This window comes from Procambarus clarkii, chromosome 81, assembly GCF_040958095.1.
Source record: "Procambarus clarkii isolate CNS0578487 chromosome 81, FALCON_Pclarkii_2.0, whole genome shotgun sequence".
Taxonomy (NCBI): domain Eukaryota; kingdom Metazoa; phylum Arthropoda; class Malacostraca; order Decapoda; family Cambaridae; genus Procambarus; species Procambarus clarkii.
In genome coordinates, this window is record NC_091230.1 from 17396386 (window position 1) to 17417417 (window position 21032).

Consider the following 21032-nt stretch of genomic DNA (forward strand, 5'->3'; position numbering starts at 1 on the left):
AATGGTTGGGGACATTTCCTTTCACCTAAAGCGTCTGTTCATCTAACAGTAAGTAGGTACGCAGGAGTTAATCAGCTTGTTGTGGGGTTGCCTCCTGGGTAGGGTTAGTAATTCGGCCTGGGCAGGAGGGACCTCGATATAAACCTGATGTGTGTGAATGCACACTGGCTTCCTGTCCCCTGCCAAAATGAATTATTATTATTATTTGCAAACTCATTGCATATATTTTTAAGGTAGTCAACATTTTAAAGCTTTGATAGTTTTTTCGTTCATAGCAGTTAAGGTTATATGGCATCATACAGTATTCAGGAAGCCACGATAAAGTACTTGTAGTAACGATGTGGTCGATTGTGTAAATACATATGGACGTTATGGACCAATAGAAATTAGGCTTGTACTATTGAATTTGGACAAACTGGAAAAGTTCTCTCTTTATGTTGTTAATGAATCCTAACCTAACAACCATCCTAGGCTTAATGCATGCTATCTGAGGCCTAATATATTACATATATTTGCTATACTTAGCCTAGGACTAGAAGTTTGGTTTTAAGCTTTATTTTTTGTACTATAAAATTAATAATACAAAATTCTACTTTCTCTTTGTCCCTCACATCCATGTTTGTACAATCGCCCACACACATTTACAAAAAGTACTATGCACAAAGAAATTGGGAGTGCCCAGAGCGTAGGTTTGAATCCTCCTCTCGGCTCCTACTGATGTTCTCAAAATGTTATCAGGAGCACATGGGTTGCAATATACTGTACCTTAAAAAACTGTTTACAAAATTAAACAAAACCCTAACATAAATGTATGGCGGCTGTCTTAATCATTCCGGTAAGATATGTTGGTAAGTGCATTAGGTCTTAAGAAGAAAAGCTGATATAAAGTTATACGATGTGGTAACTAAGATGAAATGCTAAACGAGTGCTACAAGAAACCTGGAAACAAAAATTTTTTTATCTAGTAAGAATGGGTGATAAACGCGATGTCATTTAAATAATTTTATTAATAAGCTACTTGACCACAATGGGTTCTGTACAAGCTAGCAACAGCAGGTGCAAAAAAGTGGTCATCAGTAAGGCTGACATTGGGAGTGTGTCGGCTGTCTCATATCACACCACCAACATCTCTCACTAATATTGTGTGTGTGCTTTCAAAGCAACAGTAAATAAACCATGATTTTTTTTACCTATATATTTCAACTTACAACCAAATAAAATTTGACTTCTAATAAGAGGAGCAAAAATATAATGGGTTTACTAACTTTTACACCATATAAACTAAATTCAATGCAAATTTTTCCAAATTTCCCTTTTAACCTATTTTATAGAGAACAATTTTAAAAGCACACTTGTAACAAAGACCTACCAATAGAGTACTAAAAATTATTATGAAGTTTTATATACAGTTGGACCAATTCCATATTTCTTTGGAATAACTTCCGTTACACCTGATCTTAACCAATGAAGATTATCATATCATCCTGATAACATTTTAAAAGTAAAATATCCTTTTGGTATTTTCAAATAAATTTGCAGGATTGCCCAAGGTAATGTTATAAAGGGTCACAGAATAACACCAATGATTACGTCATATTCTCAGCAAGAGAAATTATATTACTGTACTAGTTTAACCCTCAAAGTATGGCTATCATCAAAATTGTCACCCTGACAAGAGCAAAAAACAAAAAATCTCATAAGATGGTACTGTACTACAGATACAGTACTGTATATGGATTAAAATATATGTAAACAAAAATATTTTGTTTACAAATCTTCCCTTTATTTTGATCTAGGCAGTGGTCAACATTCCTTTTGGCATCATGTAGTAATGGGAGCTAGGATCCCCCCCCCCACCCCCCAAAAAAAAAAACATTCAAAAGTAATGACTATTGCATAAAATAGAAAGAACTCTGATATATTTATTTTAGTGAAGATGTTATCCGAGCCAACAAAGTGCTACAATCTTCAAATGATGATAATAGACCAGGAGCTGAAGGTCATCTCACAAGTTATTTTGTGGCCTCCATAAATCCTGAGTCACCAGTGAGCTATTGAAACCATATGAGCAACATCGGTATTCAAATACTGACAAATCATAATGTCATATGATAACCACATTGCACTAAGCATAATACATGCCGGTGACCGCATTTTGAGGGTTAAAAGAAATGAAATTACCAAACACCAATGAAATGTGGTATGATTTTATACTTGAAACACAAAGTGCTTGGCCACTTGAGATCGTGCTCACTCCCTATACCCACCATTCTGCCTATGTCAGATAAGAGGCTATCGAGTCAAGCTCCTAGTTCACCGCAAGTCAAAACTCAGAGAACAGATATCCCTGACTGAGAAGACCAGAATGGGGAAATGATCCATAACATTTGTACCTTAATTAGTACAATGGCTACCTGATGTTGGATGAAAGTTTTACTTGGAACATTTTCTCCAAGAAATAAAAATTATTTGTGCTACAATTCAAAGATCATAAACTTAACAAGGTAATTTTTTTTTGTTTTTTCATACACTTCATACAACTTGTCTCCTGCACTCAAATCAGGATAGCAAATGCAGAGATTGCTATCCAAACAGAAGAATATCATTGAAGATTTCAATAACTTCATGTTGAAAACTCAATAACATTTACAATGATTTAAATTGGAAAAAAAAAGGAGGGAACTATTGCATTAAAAAATATGGGTTGATAGAAAACTATGAAATTCATTAACAAACTGATAAACTAAACCTTATCAAGATGGGTAGTTTTTAAAATTTACACAAGGCACACTATTTTAAATTTTCACCCCTACATGAACTACTACAGATTTTTTTTATAAAATTAAGGAAATTTTCCACAAACCTGCCAGAATAAAATTATACACTAATTTTACCATTCTTTTAATCAACAGAAATATTACAGTGAAAAAAGTACGTCAATTCCAAGGTTACCTTTACGGGCTGCACACAGCTCACGTCTTTTTCCTAGGCTTCCCCAGCAGCTCAAAATGTAACTGGAAAATTTAGCATGAAAAACCTATGACTTAATAAGAGCACAGTGTGTTTTCCTGCAGCTTAAAAATTTAGCTAACTTCAAGAAAATGGGCTAAAATATTCTCAATGGAATTCTTACATCATCAGACAATCATTGTGAGAACATTAAGCTTAGCTCAAGTTTCTATAGTAAGGATTTAAACAATTTACAACCAAGTCATTAAAAACCTGAATATCCTCTTCTGAGGATGCATTAGTGCTTGACATAATACAAGCAAATACTGTCAATATACAAGATATTTCTGTTGGTTTTGTGAACAATGTGAGCTTGTTTCACCAATAACAAATCTACAAGGAATTTGTCTAGGACACACAAGACACTGAATATCAGCATCAGCACTGATGAAATCAGAGTTACCAATTCACTGTGGCAGGTGGCACATATCACAGTTTTCACTTGCTGTCTGATTAATGAAGGTGCAGTGCTGACATGTCCATGAGGCGGACGATGTGGAAGGTTGGACATGTGCGCCTCTACCTGCCACATCTGTCTCACCTACAGCTACAGCACCTTCACCACCTGATGCCATTACCAACTGTTCCACAGTAGCCCAGTGGCCAGATTGCTTCCACTCCAATGCTGCTGCTCTTTCACGTTTTTTCACTGCTTCTAATAAGGGTCCAATATATTCCTGAAAGAAATTATTTCATAATATTTCAGTAAAATATTACACCTTTATGTTAATCAATATTGCACACATTTAAAGAGATGCATCTTATTATGCTAAGCCAAATCTAGTACTGAACATAATTCTTTACCTACATAAGTACTTTGTCTCAACTCCACAAATGTCATAATTGCACTTAAAAGATTAACTAGAAAAATGAACCATATAAAAGTATATACCCTAAGTGGCAGCATATCCATAGTTGCAATGTATACAAGAACATGAAGATCTGAAACAGCTTCTAAGAACTGATCATCTGAAAACTTTTTGAGATAAGAAGCTAATGCGCTGAAGTCTTGTAGATGTCCTTCCACCATTCTGTGAAGAAAAAGCAGACTGTTAGTGCTGTTTACAATGAAGCATGAACATAGAACATTTTAATAATAATATATTTTTGTTAATGTTGATTCATACTACAAGCTCTACAGATGTGAATGGTTGGAAAAGCTCTTGCTTATTGATGAAAAATTTACTGGTAATTTGGAGATACAGTAATTGGTTAAATGGCTAACTAAAAGTGACTTAGTGCTACACAGTCTCCCCGGCTTGGTGCCTTCTTTTGATAATTATTTACTTAAAAGTGACTTAGCAGATTTAAAAATAGGCATGCCACTGGTTCCAAGAAATTATTAGTTGAAGTCTTAGTGCAAGTAATTACAAAAAAAGGCACTAAACTGGGAAGACCATTTAGTACCATCCATGTTATATTCATGGGATATTCAAAAGGTCCTAAATATCACTTAGAACTCCAATAGTAGAGCAAAAAACTAGTGTTGAATGAAATGAAATGCTTCTTTCTGGGGAACCTCTGTGACTCTCTGTTGCTAGCCACACTGAGATAGGTCCACACGTGTAAGTCGCATTAGTCCTTGGAATCCTTTATAGCCTATCGGAACCCACAGGCCGAAACCCCCCTTTTCCCCCCTCACAAAGATGCAAAGAACAGGAGATTCATTATCACCCTCACCAAAGAAGCAAACCATTAGAAATGAAATGAAGCAAAACAAATAACTGCAAGGTTCACAGAAAGTAATCAGTGCATCAGTAAACAACTTATCAAACAATCCACCTAATAGTTAGATCACAATCCCCCCTAGTTACAGCTGGTCACCACCAGGTGGCAGCAAGCTGCCTATGTCAACAATGATCAGATTAGAATCCTAAGAAAAGACAAACCAATGCACTTGGTAGAGAAGGAACATCCAGGGAATCTCTTTCCCCCGAAGGAAAGAGACCCTACTCAGGACAACACATGCTTGACAGGAACCAGGGACACTGATCAGGTAATGAGCTGTCAAGGCCCTGTTAGACCTCCAAAACCCCCAAGTCTGGATGTCAGCTCAAGACGTCAGAAAATACAGCAGTTAAAGCCGCAAACTACTGATCATCATGGTCTCAAGGGCAGACTGCAGGTTGGCTAGATTTTAACACTGCGGATGACCTGAGATTAACAAGCTGTGGAACAGGGGAACCAAAGATCAACAAACTAGATCAACCAGATTAATAAGAAATACATCCCACAAAGCAGCCCAAGTCCCAAGCAGGTAGCAATGAATAGCTTCAACCTAATAAATCTTTCAACATGGGGTGCATCAACCAAGAATCAACGACTAAAGACTTTTTCAGAATCTCATTCTTCACCAGAAAAAATTATGATTATCAATATTGATGATGTTCTATCATCAGGATTGATAGAACAAAACCCCTGCTTCCAGAGGCAAGCATGAAGTTCCCAAACACTGCAATCAAGTGAGGACAAAGAAATATAAGCCTTAAAAAGGGAAATGCATAACCGAAGGGATGACTGAGAACTGAGGAGATGAAAGAAAACCAACACTATTCAGAAACCAAGACAGCTCAGGAGGAGAAAGCACAGGCCAGAGGTGAAAAACACAAAAGAAAACTTATGAAATGGTACCAAGGAAGTATTGATGCCGAAAGTCAACAAAAGTGTTCCAGAGCAGAACAATAATAAGCGATAGTATTTGACACAAAATGACAACCAAGAAATAAGCAGGACAAAAAGGACAAAACCAAACAAATGACAAAGAGAGAGAGAGAAAACATGAAAAGAGCACCAGAAAATCGCAGTCATTGCAATGAAAGATGGAGGTGGAAGACCAAGAGTTCAACCAGATGGTGATAGACCAGTGTCAAATTCTAGATGTGAAAATTGGAAAACCTTGAACCAGTTAGGAATGCCTCCAGACTGATTTGGTGAATGATGCTGAGCCGTGGAAAGATGCTCCAGGTTCAGACACCAAGCCAGAAGGACCAGAAACCAAGGCTGAGCTGGCCACCAAGAAGCCAGGAGGATCATCTTGCCAGTGCAAGGCTTCGGCCTAGACAAAACTTGTAGTAACAGCCAAACCAGAGGGAAAAGGCACAGGAGCCTCTTTTCTCAAGCAGTCCAGCCAAAAGACATCCACTGCTAGAATCTTGCAATCAGGGAACGGAGCCACGTAGGACAAAAGCTGTCATTCCAAGCCGATTCAAATGATTCATCTTGGGGTGACCAGACACAGCCGAGAGTAAAACCAGAAAAATCCTTTGAAAGCTATAATGTATAGCCACCAGGGATACATAACTTCAGAATGAGCTGCTCATGTGAAAGTATTGTTACCAAGGTACAATATACCTTTTCAATTAAAGCAGCGACACAACACTTGTTGATTGGACAATATGTTTTTTTGTACTAAATAACTTTATATTAATTAAATATGATGGAAAACTTTAAGTATCATACCTGTTAGCTACAGGAAAACTTGTTTCATTAACAGCAAATGTATAAATAGGTTCATTAGGGGTGGACACTGGACAATCCAGGAGCAGATATTCGACTGGTAAAGGTCTTCCTAGGCGAACAACCTCATTGTTGTACTGATCTTTTTCCTGCAATATAAAAATATCAATACAATTTTACAAGAATAACACCATTTGACTGTTAACAGTTGCATAAACTGAAATAAGAGAGCTTGTAGTTGTATCTGGTCCTCACCTACATTAAAGTTATGCAGATTAAGTTTGGTTATCAAAAGAATGGGTAAGAGAAAAGTTTTGCATTAGGCATGGCTCTGATTTCTAATAAAAAACCACATTTTGCATAATCTTTAATTCCATGCAGCTCACAGATCAGTAATCCATCAACCTTCACAGTAACTTACCCTGCTGTACACACTAAATAATTATGTAGGAAATCCAAATTGGTACTGTATGTGCAATTTAAAATGTCTCCAAGTCCTTAAAGTTATCTTATACAGGTACTTCAAAATATTAAAGGTCTTCATTCCGTCTTTAAAACCCTGCACTGCACCAACTAACAAATGTCGCTCCGTGGGTTGTCATTTTTTTACTCCGACATATTTTAAGGTTTTTTAATGTTTTCATCGCTCTTTGTGATTTGAAATGAAAATTATTGAGTTTGGAAACATTTTGACATTAATTAACATTAGCTGAATATTCATAAAAACAACAAAAATATGTCCTTAACAACTGCACCATGAAATTTTTGCCAAAAACAGGTGCGCAGTGCAGTGGTTAAATGCAACTTTCCAGAAAGAGGGGGGGTAACTTTCAAAGTAAAGTTAGCTTTCTAAAGAGAAGTATCTCCAAGAAGTATCTTTTTAAGCAGTATCTTTCCAAGAAGTATCTTTTTAAACAGCATCTTTTTAAGCAGTATTTTTTTAAGCAGTAACTTTCCAAGCAGTATCTTTCCAAAAGTAACTTTCCAAAAGTAACTTTCCAAGGCAAAGTAAGAAGAAACTTTCAAAGGATGCATGCAGCATCACATCACATTAATTTCAGAGATTCCAGGAGTGCTTCCACCTTTAACTTGACAGGAGTGTTAACCACCTACAACCATGACGGAATAGCTTCAACGATTGCAGGATTAATACTGGTTGTTAAACAGCTAAATCTTGAAAGAAGTGACTGATACTCTCAAGTACAAATTTATAATTTTACAAAAAGAATTTTCTGGGGGGAGCCCTGTCGGCTCTCCGGAGCTATATCAAGCTGATATGCTAATGTCAGACTTTGGCATCAGTCACATGTACGCTGTCCTCTTGCGGGGTTTTCTTTTTAATTTTGTTTATCTGCCTGGTGAGGGGTCTGCCTTCGTTCTTGCCCCCTGTGTCCCTTGTGTTCTGAGTATTATTCTGGTGGTTTCCCCTGCTAGGGCCCCGTGAGTGTACACGTCCCGGGGGTGCAAGCATAGCCTCGGGCCTGGCTTGGGAAGTAAATGAACTCCTAGAACCCCATCAAGCAGGTATCGAGCAGGTATCTCCGCCGTCGGTCGCCTGGTGTGCAGGTTCCTGGGCCTGCTGGGTTCTGTCGTGTCTCCATTGGCCCTGTCTGGGGTCGGCCTGGAGTCTGCCTGCACCGTTCTCTGCCTTCGCAGTGACAAGTTGCTACATACATGTTGTGTGTTGCGTGTGGTGCATGTTGCTGGTGCACGTGTGCATTGGTAACGTATTTCGCGGTGGCGTGTCCCTGTTCCTGTGTCAGGATGTTGTGGTGTGACACTTTTGTTTTGTGCTTGGGGTTGCATGTTGGGGTTTTCTTGTGTTGTTTTTCGTGGTCTTCGGGTCCCTGGCTTGGCCCTTCCATGTGCGTGGGGTTCTGTCCACACCTGGTTGTGTTTCCTGGGGTTTGTGCTTTTGGCTCTTTCATCCTGCCTCTCCCCTGTCGCTTCCCTGGCATCTCCTTTGCTCGGTTTTGCCTGCACTTGCTGCTGTATGGGGGGGGGGGGTCGGTTTCCGCCGCTTCCCTTCCTTGTGCGTTCCTTTTGTTTCCTCCTCTACCGCAGGGGTTTCTTTCATGCGTTCCTTGGCTTCTTCCTTCAGCCTGTGTCATATGGTTCGCTTATGTGTCTTGGTCTGTTTTCGTTGCTCATACCCCTTGGTTCAGGTACTGGTCTGGTGGCAACCCTTCCACCTTCTTCAGTTTACCTGGCTTGCCCTGCCTGTTGGCTTTTCAGGGTCTTGCAATGTCTTGCGTCGGACCCATTGCTTCTGATTGGGAAGCTTTCTGTTCGGCAGATGTTCCATCTCCTTATTTGCCAGCTTGGGCTTCTTTGGTGGTTGCACCCGAGATCTTCCCACGGCTCCACCTCTTCCTGGACTCGGATGAGCCTTGTCGGGGCTGATTACGTTCTGCCTCGCGTGTCTCGCCTCCGGTTGGTGGTCTGGTGGCTTCGTTGTCGGTGTCCCACCTGCGTGCTTCTTCTTGGCAGCAGTATGGGGTATTTTGGCGGTCCTTCCTTATCCTCCTGTCCCTTCTTATGTGGCTGTGGTTGTTAGCGTCGGCTTGGTTTTTCTGGTGGGGGTTGGGGGCCGTCGTCTTGCCACATACTGTCGCCTCGTTTTGTGCGGCGCTGCAGGAGCCGCTTCGGCTTGCTTTCGGTCTTGGTGTTGCTTCTGCACCGTTAGTAAACTGTCTCGTGCGTTGTTTCATCTCCGGCCTGTTCGTGTGCTGCTTGCACCATCCTGGTCTCTGGTCAGCGTGCTCTGTCTTCTCCTCGGTTGGTGGTGCCCCTTCGGTTCAGGTTTGTTTCTCGATGGGTCTTTTTCCTGTTGGCATTTGCCTCCGAGGGTCGGGTCGCTGGGCTTCTTGCTCTCCTCTGCAAGGGTTTCTGCTCCTTCGGTCTTGGTGTTTTGGTTGTTCGGTGGCAGCCGTCTCCATCTTTTCTGGCACGGGATGGGGCTGCTGCGTTCCGGAGGGGTCCTTGGTTTGCTGGTGCTTGGTTGGTTGGGCCAGGGGTGCGTCGTGTTTTGTGTTCAGTGGCGGCCCTCCACTGTTATTTGCGTACTTACCTAATTGTGCTTGCGGGGGTTGAGCTCTGGCTCTTTGGTCCCGCCTCTCAACTGCGTGCCACGGCCTCTATGTCCGGGGCGCACTTTTGAGTTGATCCAGTTCCGTTCTTCCCTGTTCGCGGGTGAAGGTGTTCCGGGTTGTTGACAGTGTTATTGCGGCTAGCCTGCCTGTGTTCTTTCCCCATGCCCGTGGCATTCGTGGCTTCGCTGCTCTTGCTGCCGTCTGGGTGGCGTGTCCTTGCTGTCATTCGGGCACAGATCTTTTGCCGTTCGTACAGGGGCCTAGCTACTCGTTGTCTCGTGTTGTTCCTGGGCCCATTCAGGGCTGTGTCGCCTTGGGTTGGCGTTTGCAGCCGGTTGTCTAGCTTCCGTTGAGGGGTGCGTGGTTACCGCCTCCCGGTTCTGTCCCTTTGATCTTCCTCTGTGGGTAGTTAGCTCTGGGGAGCTGACGGGGCTCCCCCCAGAAAACCAGCATTGAATGTAATGAAACACCATTTTCTGGGTGAGACCCGGAGGCTCCCCGGCAACCCTCCCTCCCTCCGGTCGGCAGTTTTTCACGTGTTTTGACATCCAGCCTCAGAACTGATGGGTGAATAGCCAGCGTATGAGGTCTGGGTCTCCCCTTCCCCCTCCCGGGGAGGGGGGAGCTGCGCAGACAGTGGCGCAGTGACTTGTGATGTCATACTAGTTTGCTTGTTTTCTGTTGGGGAGTTCTATCCAATAGTTCGGCTTTTGGTAGCAATTTTAACCAGAATAGGGGTTTGTTTTGGAATGCTTCCCTTTCTGGATGCTTGACCCGGTCAATGGCAGACATAGAATGCTTCCAACCACACGGGGGTTTCTATAGGCCATTGCTCCCCTTGCCTCTCTGAGGGGGCCAGATTCTGGCCGTGGTCCCCAGTAGACCCTAGAACTCCATACATATGACTGATGCCAAAGTCTGACATTAGCATATCAGCCTGGTATAGCTCCGGGGAGCCTCCGGGTCTCACCCAGAAAATGGCATTTCATTACATTCAATGCTGGGTTTTCTTATTACAGGTTGTTATGATTTTGATGTTACCCTTCTACTTATCTCTAAAATGTTTATTTTTCATTGCCTTTTCAAACACATCCTTATTATCTAAATTAATAATTACCGTCATCCACTTCATAAAAACAACATACCTCTTAGGTTTTTAGCTCGATCCACTTTCATGCCTCCAAATTTATTTATTAAATTACTGTACATTTTGCAGTCACTCACAACTATTTCACATTTGTTATAATTTTCAAGAAGCCTAATATGTCACAATGAAATAATCTTGGCCAAATGTAGTTTCATTACAATTTAGAATCATTTAGTAGGACACAAACCTTGAAGTAAACATCTGGGACGTACTGCTCTGCTGATGATTCACGGATGTAGGCCAACTCTGGAGCATCTTTAGTGGGTATGAGGCACTTGTCCCTCACCACAGACTGGCACTGGTTGCTTACTTGATACCCTTCCATATGTACCTAGAGCAAAATGTTTAATAGCACAGACTTACTGATTTCATTATCAACACTTTCTGCCTTAAATGTTAAAAGATAAAGATGCTCACTGTACACTGATGCTGTACTCCCTAAAAAGTTTGATTTAGACTGATACATGCCTGTTCAGTTCAGTCATTATTGTAATGATTTGTATGAGCTCTTATGAACATAGTTTCTGATTCTGAGTTTGACAAAAATAATAATTTATTTATTTGACAAAAATATTGATTTTTAATTCACTAATAAATGTAGCTTCTAAATCTAAATCTAAATTTTTGTAAACTGTATATAACTATAGATTTTACATGTTATTATTTTTACATTCTCCTAAGTAAATAATTTACTGTAAATTTGTGAAAACAACCCAACTATAAATGTATAAACATTTATGAATAAAACCTTTGAATTTGAACATTCAAAATATGCATCAAGAGACAACGTTGTCATAGGCATTTAAGCAAAATGATTATGAAGTATGAGAGCATAACGTATAAATGACATGGAAAGAGCACTCATACAAGGACACCATACATTTTAAAAAATGGAGGAAAAGCGGATATGAAATTTTTACATGACCATAAATTTGAGCACCACATCAGTAAATTTGTTTTACTTATGTGAATTAATAGAGATTAAATTAAGTTGTAAAGTTGATTAAGTTGTAAATTAAAAGAGTCACTAATTTTCCTGTGGCATTTGTGGAACCAATCATCATTATTTGTAATTATAACACTAGCTGAAGTGCAATGGTTCACAGTATATTATTTTGTATAAAGTTTAACTGCAATCATCATTTCTGGACAGTTACAGAATGTTAATTACTGGCAACACTATGTATATACTGCATCATAAAAGCTTGTAAGTTGGCAGACATTAAAACCCAAAACAAATTTTTTTGGCTTGAATACTAACCTGGTTGTTCTTGTCACCTGTTACTATGACTGTGACAAATTTGGAACCATATCTGCCCTCACGTGACAGTCTGCAGGGGTTGGGGTGAAGACTTTGTAAGTGAGCCGCTGTGATAACTTCGTGCGCAGAAAGAAAGTAAGTATCGGCATGCCGAAGGAATCGTACTGTACCATTGTTTGAATCGAGAGGAACCAGATCGGTGAAAATCCAACCAACACACGTTAGCCCCAAGCCTTTAGCAACCTAAAATAGTAAAAAAGAATATTTTTAGCTGTAATTTTTATTTCCAAAACATAATGCTATACATCAAATTATTTGCATCATGGGCCATCTGCACCCCTTAATATTAAAAACGGAAGTCAGTAACTTAATTTATAATCCTGAAATAAACAGAATGCATACTAAAATATAATAAATAATTTAATTTAAGGATGGGATAATGTACTTGGTGCCAATGTACTTACCTCATCAACAATATCCTTTTTTGGGTCTGGTAAAAGTTTCACATGGTCTCTGGACCCTTCCTGAGGTGGTTCATACACAGCTGCTACAGTGGCCTTAATGCCCAGGGGTACATCTAAGTGAGGCTCGTAGTGACCATATAAGAAGCCGACACGCTGATGCCCTGTTACACGCCAGTAATTTAGAAAACGCTCTACTAAGTTCGGGTTTTCAAACATAACATTATCCACATGGCGATATGACTGTCGATTTAGCGTAATGGCAGAAGGTTGACACTTGGAACATATTCCTTTAGGCCAAGGAGGATGTTCTTTACAACCACTCTTGATTTTACAGCTGATATCCTCTAGAGCAACAAACTTTCCCTGCAAATATGAAAAAAATAAATGATTATACAGCAAAAAATGCACAATAAAATTATTGTTCATGATCATCCTATTTTGCTAGTGAAAGATGTGTGTTGCTTGTGGAGGCATAAAGTTCTCTTTTGTCAAGTAATTATTGAAAGAAGGCACAAAGCCTGGAAAACTATCTAACACTTCTTTTTGTAAAGGGGGAGATGAAAACCTTGAAAGAAAATTTATCCGTATTCAGAAAAGATCTATCAATGTTCATAGACAACACACTACTGAATGAATATTGCAATCCTTAAGTACAGTTGTGAGACAATGGTGTGGTGTGAACAGGAAAAATCAAGTATTAGAACTGTTGAAATGAATAATCTGAGAAGCATGTGTGGTACCAGAAGAATAGATAGTAAAAGAATTAACACTTTCGCCCGCTAATGATGCAGTATGGCGTCAAAATTCTAGTACACGTAGATGAATGTCCGCTAACGACGCAGTATGGCATAAAAAATTAAAAAATTTGGCCTGCTTTCGGCTTGGCTGAGGGAGGGGCGCGCCGCGGTTTTGGACATTATATGCATATACCCTTGTAGGAAATTTCATTGCGAATACATTGATACCAAAATGAAAGACCTAGGACCAGAATTGAGGTAACAAAATTGAAAAGAGTACACCCATTTTACTACTCTTTATTAGCGCTCACGGTGGTAACGCTCCGTCACTTTTTCTGTTTGCTGTGGGTGTTACGCTGGGCTTTAGGAATTTATATTTGTATATATTCCTGTAGGGAATTCTATTGCGAACACAATGATACCAAAATGAAAGACCTAGGACGAGAATTGAGGTGACCAAAGTGAAGAGAGTGTACACATTTTATTGCTCTTGCGCACTTTCGGATAATACGCTCTCACTTTCTCTGTTTGTTGCAAATAGTACGCCGGTCTTTTGGGCTTTATATGCAATTAGTCCTGTAGTGAATTCTATTGCGAACACATCAATACCAAATTGAAAAACCTAGGACGAGAATTGAGATGACAAAGTTGAAAAGAGTGAACACTTTCCAGTATTACCGTGCGCTCTAATGGAATGCCAGGCACTCTCTTGAGGGTAACCTTGGCTCACTTTCATCTTGTCAGCGGGCGGAGCGTGCCATGGTTTTTGACATTACACTCCTGTAGGGAATTCTATTGCGAACACGTTGATACTAAAATGAAAAACCTAGGACGAGAATTGAGGTGACCAAAGTGAAAAGAGTGTACACATTTTATTGCTCTTGCATGCTCCCGGGTAACTCGCTCTCACTTTCTCTGTTTGGTGCAGGTGTTAAGCCAGGCTTTTGGGGTTTATATGCATTTAGTCCTGTAGTGAATTCTATTGCGAACACATTGATACCAAATTGAAAAACCTAGGGCGAGAATTGAGGTAACAAAGTTGAAAAAGAGTACAGTATACATTTTTCAGTATTACCGCACTCTCCCGTGGAATGCCCGGACCCACTTAGGGTAGCACGGAGTTCGCTCGCCCAGAACAACAAAGTGTTAAGTGTTATGGAAAGAAGTGGAGTGGAAAAAGTCAACAAACCACAACATTGAGAAGAGCATACAAAGATGGTGTGAGTATATTGAAACGAAAGGATGATGGAGAGTATATTTGTGAATTTGAGGGTAGGAAAGGAAGGCCAGAAAGGATGTGAGACAACATGATTTGTGAAAATTATGACACTGTCCTTTGTTTTAAACAGAACATTCCAATTTTTTAGATATTCACAGTAGCTCAAATATAATAATACAGTAAATGTACAATTCCTTTTCAAATAAAATGTATAGAAATGAAAAGAGTTACTCCAATACTCAAATATTAATATTATCTACAGAGATTAACAGCAATATATACATGTAACAAAATGTGCACTATACTTTCTCTTGCATTAAATATATAATTTAGAAACAAGAATTGGTCAAGCTTTGTCATTCTTACCTTGTCAACACCAGAAGTAAGCTTCCTTAGGTACGAGTTGAAAGACATATGCTTAATGTTTTGTTCTTTTAAGTAATTTTCATCCCAGGGATCCAAGGGAATACAGTGAACACATTTATTACTCGTACTGTGACGACATCTGTAAGAACGGACAAGATTTATTACCTTAGGCCACGTTTTTGCATACAGACACACACACACAGAAAATTTGGAGATTACCGAACTCCGAGACACTTCCCATGATCTACAGTTGGGTTGTCGAGCACGTGCCTAATACTGTAGTGTGTTTAGCTGCCACAAGGCACAGCAGTATATCTTCTACCATTCTTCCCTCAGGCAGTATACTTGTAGTAACAAAGCTTTGTGTTTTTACCCTACTGTGTCGTTGTGGTCCCTAAATCAGCAACAAAAGTTGGAGGTAGTGCACAGACATGATTGTACCATTTCCTGCCTGTCAACAATTACATGGCAGTTCTATGTGTTTCCAAGCCTTTTAGGCCTTTATTTATTTATATATATACAGTATGTATGTATGTATATATATGTATACATATATATACATACATACATGGCTGATGATATCTGATATCTGGCAAAAATGAACCTCATTCTCTCCGACCAAAGTAAATTCCAAAGGGTCATGAGGGACACTTCAGCCGAATTGAAAATGAAGGTAAATTGTAAAGCCCTGTTGTTTGTGCATTGTTAATCGCCTAGAGAAAAACATTGTTGTCTTCCCTATGTATAGACAAGACAACGTTTCTCTCTAGGCAATTAACAATGCACAAACAACAAGGCTCCATCAAGGAGCATATAATCTCCTCACACAACCAAACCTTTACCAGAGAAATCTTAACAAGCAACACAGAACTTATCGACAGATACAACGACAACAGGAGACTCGACATCAGCGAGGCCCTACACATCAAAAAGTCAACACCAACAATCAACAGCCAATTAACACATAATTACATTCTACCCACTTCAAGACCCTGAACCAACACAGAAGCAAGAAGAGAAAACATGCAATGTACCCATTGATTCGTGTTTTGTCACCTCACCCCAAAAAATTAAGAGCATGTAAAATTGTCTTTACCCACTGATTTGTGTCCTGTCACCTCACCCAAAAACATTTGTCCTATTACCTCACCCAAAAAGTGAATATAAGCATGAAACAGAGTATGTAACATTGTCTTTGAAAATATATGAAGTGTTGTCTTGTGAAACGCTTCTAAGGGTCATAAATAAACTGTTATTTATAAATATAGGTTAAATAAAATAAATATATATGTGTATCGATGATTTCTGTGTTGATCTGCTTTGTGTCTGGATATTTTCTCCAGACACAAAGCAGAACGCCTTAAAGGAGACCAACGTTGTCTATGCCTTCAAATGCCCACTTGGGGACTGTAAGCCCCAAAGAACTCAGTATATAGGCAAGACAACAACATCTCTTTCTAGGCGATTAACAATGCATAAGCAACAGGGCTCCATTAAGGAACATATAATCTCTTCCCACAACCAGACCATCACCAGAGAAGTCTTAACAAACAACACAGAAATCATCGATAGATACAGCGATAGCAGGCAGCTTGACATCTGCGAAGCACTACACATCAAGAAGTCAACACCAGCAATCAACAGCCAATTAATGCACAACTATATTCTACCCACTTCAAGACTCCGTACCAATATAAAAGCATCAAGAGGAAGTATGGGCCAATAGGCCCTTTGCAGTTACTTCCATTCTTTCCTCTCATTTATCCAATTTATACCCATTATACCGTGTTCTGTCTTGTGTTGGTCAAAAGTTTGTTCACCTCATCCAAAATTGTTGCAACATATCACCTCACCCAAATGCGAGTACTTAAGACAAGATGTTCAGTGTTTGCATTAGTAAAACTCTGTTTAGTGTTTTCAGGTTACAGTTGTGTGTGTGTAAACTAAAGTCTTTGAAAATGTAATAAGTTACAGTATTACAAAATGCGTTCAAGCGTTACGTCAGACTAGAAATAAAAATGAATTTTGAAGAATTGATTTTTCAATTACCATCGACAGTAAAAAGAAACATAAGAAACATTGAGGAAATTCGTGGTAGAAATTTTAATCTTACTTTTTATATATATTAATCTTACTATAATCAAAATAAATAAATAAATAAATTATATATACTATATATACTATATATATATATATATATATATATATATATATATATATATATATATATATATATATATATATATATATATATATATATATATATATATATATACTGTATATATATATATACACACACACACACACACACACACACACACACACACACACACACACACACACATCTCACAAAGAAATCACACTAATGTAATGTATTAATAAGAAAATTCTTTTGAGGCACTGGAGTGACTCGAACCGGCATTCTGGTGACTGAAGTTCACTGAAGTTATGGTGGGACACCTGCCTTAACTTCATTGTGGCCTGGAAAGGGGGGGGGGGGGGGGGAACTATCAAGAGAAAGTGCTGAGCCATTATAGCACTTATAAGGAATCAGGATAAGGATTTGGAATGGGATGGGAGAAAGGAATGGTGCCCAACCACTTGGACAGTCGGGGATTGAACGCTGACCTGCATGAAGCGAAACCGTCGCTCAACCGTCCAGCCCAAGTGGTTGTGCACCATTCCTTTTCTGCCGTTTTTGCCCCTTCCTGGAAGGCAACAAACTGTATACTGTATTAGCCTTTCTTGTTATTACACTGATACATATTCTTGATACAACTCACAGCTGTGGGTTTAATTTCCTGGCAATTTTGCCTTCCTCTTTGGCTAGATACTGATCTACATCATCCTCGGCCACCATGCTCTTGATGCTGGATGCCACTTGCTGTGTTGGAGCCGGCACCGCTGCCTTCCCACCATTCTGGCTGCTGCTAATCTTTCTCTCTACTGCTGTTGTTGTGATATTCTTTTTTTCTGCTACTGATGAACTACTACAGGCACCTGTTAGGAAATCATCATTAATATATTAATGATATGAAGTAACTATCATGTCATCTGTAAATTTGCTGTACTTGTATCACAAGTTCTGAGGTCTATACTAGCTTGACTGGATTATAATATATTAAATCTTACAAAACTGTTATATAAGCATAAATGTCTCATTTACAAATTAGTGTAGCAAATACAAGCCATATCTCGATATCTCTATATCCAATATTTTGTTCCTTCCTGAGAAATCTCTGAGGAAGCCACTATGAAAAATGTCCTATCTGGTCACCTTAATAAGTGGGATACCCTTCCAAAGCTCACATTTATAACCTCCACTTTTGAAACATTGGTTATTATTGTGTATTTTAAATACTCACCACCATCATTCACCAAGTGAAGATACAGCATATCTCCATGATTCAATTTGAATCCCTTGAGGGTTTTCCGAGCTGATGAAACAATTTCTGTTTTTCTTTCACGGCTAAGATACAGACTAAAGTTGGTATGTGATAAATTAAATGCATCACGCACTTTTTCATACAAAGTCTTTGTAGAATCTGTTGGTTTTGCTTCCACTCGTCTGGTGCCTTCAGGTGACTGTATGCGTATAATCTGAAAAGCAGAAGCAAGTAACCCTTTATAGTGTAAGCCAAAATCATAAAGCATATGAAACACAAGCAAATAAATAAACACAAGCAAAAAAAGAAAACAAGTATAGGAGGGAACTATTAGGAGACAGCACCAACCCATTACTATTATATAGCATTAGGAAGGGATCAGGATAAGGATTCGGGATGGGACATGGGGAAAGTTCGCAGAATAATATTATATTATGGGAACTATTCATGATAGCTTCCCACACAAATGCATAGGTAAAAACACTCATATCTTTCTGCATAGAAAAGTGGGCAGGTAAAACAATAAAAGCTATTACATAGAAAAATAGAGAAGTAAAATTATCTCCACTGTTCCAAATCAGTCTCAGCAGTAGCTAGATCACTGGGTTTTGCTAAGATACAACTCATACGGAAGAGAGAAAACTAAATTTCATTAAATATAGTGAAATGCTTGAAGTAAGATTTGTGTTTACTATATAAGAATAATTGTGGATTAAATCATGTTTATTGTTAGGTTATCCTAGACATTTCTTCAAATGGCTTCTCAACTATCCTTATTTTATGAGTTCAAGGCATCATGATCAAGAGTAAGGTTTACTAGCCAAGTTATCAATAATACTAGCCAAAATGAAGCACACGATGCACTTAAGTCTCATGCAGCAAAGTTAGATAATGGAAGAAATAGTTATACATCAATTGGTTACACTTATGCACACAATGACTTGATCAATTACAGACTACAATATTGACAAATCGGGAAGGCTCCCAACTAAATAGATTTTCCCTGACGGGTGTAAATCAGGAATAAACACTCAAGATGTTTCCCTTAGAGCATAAAACTCTACTAAATAATGATATTAATCCAAAATAGATTACGCAAAAATGTATGTCACTTTCCTCCACATGATGCAATATACAAGTGGAAAGCACCATATTATAATACTGTATTCATCTAGTTGCCTAAATTTTCAACCCATCATATGTCGTAAGAGTACTACTAACTACAGATACTGCATTAAGGAAATTAAGGAAATTAAGCCAGAATGATGCTCTGGTCACAAAGTGCACCTTCTCAACTATTTGCACTCATGGTTCCCATAGCTCCATTGGTTCTGCTAGAAGTACACTTGTGATAACAAGAGTGGGAAGCATTTGTTCTGGGTGGGGAGCTTATATAAATAACTGGGCCTCTGCACTTCAGACACAATTGTTTCCTGCACTCCTTGTACTCAGAAAAGTATACTGTATGTATCTAAAGTTGATGCATCAATTGTAACTTACTTTCCGTCATCCATGATTGCACTCAACTTCTCAAGACATAAATGTGCCATGCTTGTGTCTGAAGCAAGACACAGATATAACAAAATAATAAATTAGGGAATCAGTGCCTCCTATGGAACCCGTCCCATATTGGCCTCCGAATGCATGACAGAACTAATGAGTTAGCCAAGACATTTCATCCAAAAGAAGTTGATTACCACCTTGGACTGCCTTTGAGAAGTCTGAGGGCAGTAAAACACATACTAGTTGATCTATCATCATACTATTATGTAGAAAGAACCACATGCCTAATGGTCACCTAATAAGGTCAGCAGACTTCTAGACTTTATTATTGTTAGGCTTAGGCTTGGCTTCAAGTATCTCTGGAAGTATGTATATACCACCTACTGAAGTAGATCTGATCAAATGTCACCAGAACTATTCACAAACCCTGTAATTGAATGAGAAAACGATCACTGATATATTAAACTATGTAACTAGCTCATCAAAACTGAAACTTGCTTAGCCAAATGAAGCTTGTGGTTCAGGTCCTGAGCCCATTGTGTACCTCTAATGCTTCCCACTACCGCCCACAAGATGGGTCTAGGTTGCATAATAACTAAACTAAACATATTAAGAAGCATAAGTTTATGAATTTGAATAATATAAAGCAATCAAATTATGTGCTTGATCATGCAGTGCATGACCCCAACCCCAAGTCAAGTGTGACTAACTTTCCAATATACGCCAAGCCCTCAACACACTCCCATGTCTTAATCAACATTCTATGATACAGTATGTGTGAAATATTGAAATTAAAAAGTTTTGTAAAGATAAGACGAGAAAAATACCAACGACAGCTTAACGAAACCACTTGATTCAGTTCACAGCCACTGGAAAACCTTCCTATTTTAACCCCTACAATGAAGGTGACAGAGCTTATGTTGGCTTAGGCCGCCCACAGAGCCCCCACCAGGCCGCCCACCGCCCACACCCGACCCGGGATACCAACCATGGTGGAGATTCTAGGGGTAGCATTCGAGCTGCTGCTGCTGCTTGTGTTTTGCTCTCTGCCTAGCCTCAAGGGAGCGACCGCCTCCCAGCGACCAGTCCCGCGGCCAGGGAGGGAGCACACCAGCGAACACCCGCCGCGATCACTGCCCTCGCAGCCCACCTCACGTACAAAACAAACAAATACAAATATTTATTCAGGTAAAGTACATACATACAAGGTGAAATACAAAAGTTGATGGATTCATAGATAGAGCTAGTACATACAATGCCTAAAGCCACTATTACGCAAAGCGTTTCGGGTTTTTCACGTCTTCCTCGTCGCCCACTTCATGAGAGGGGAGGCGTCCTCATCTCGGGGGGACATGATCACCACCTACAAAATTATCAGATGAATTGACATGG

At 39.4% G+C, this 21032-nt stretch overlaps 1 protein-coding gene across 1 annotated transcript; it reads right to left on the reverse strand.

Annotated features, from left to right (window-relative positions):
- Positions 1-989: 989 nt before the first annotated feature.
- On the reverse strand, positions 990-20802 carry Npl4 (nuclear protein localization 4). Its single transcript, XM_045766652.2, has 10 exons — positions 20629-20802; positions 18117-18351; positions 17535-17751; positions 14752-14890; positions 12430-12792; positions 11966-12208; positions 10892-11035; positions 6469-6614; positions 3902-4040; positions 990-3686 (listed from the first exon to the last, which is right to left on the reverse strand). The coding sequence occupies exons 1-10, from the start codon at positions 20629-20631 to the stop codon at positions 3417-3419; spliced, it is 1899 nt and encodes a 632-aa protein (XP_045622608.2). The 5' UTR covers positions 20632-20802; the 3' UTR covers positions 990-3416.
- Between the last annotated feature and the right edge of the window lie 230 nt (positions 20803-21032).

Coding starts and splice junctions, on each gene's coding strand:
- Npl4 (XM_045766652.2), bottom strand. Junction 14,891..17,534: donor AGGAAATTAAACCCACAGCT/GTGAGTTGTATC, acceptor CCGTTCTTACAG/ATGTCGTCACAGTACGAGTA. Junction 11,036..11,965: donor CAGGTGACAAGAACAACCAG/GTTAGTATTCAA, acceptor ATTTTGCTCTAG/GTACATATGGAAGGGTATCA.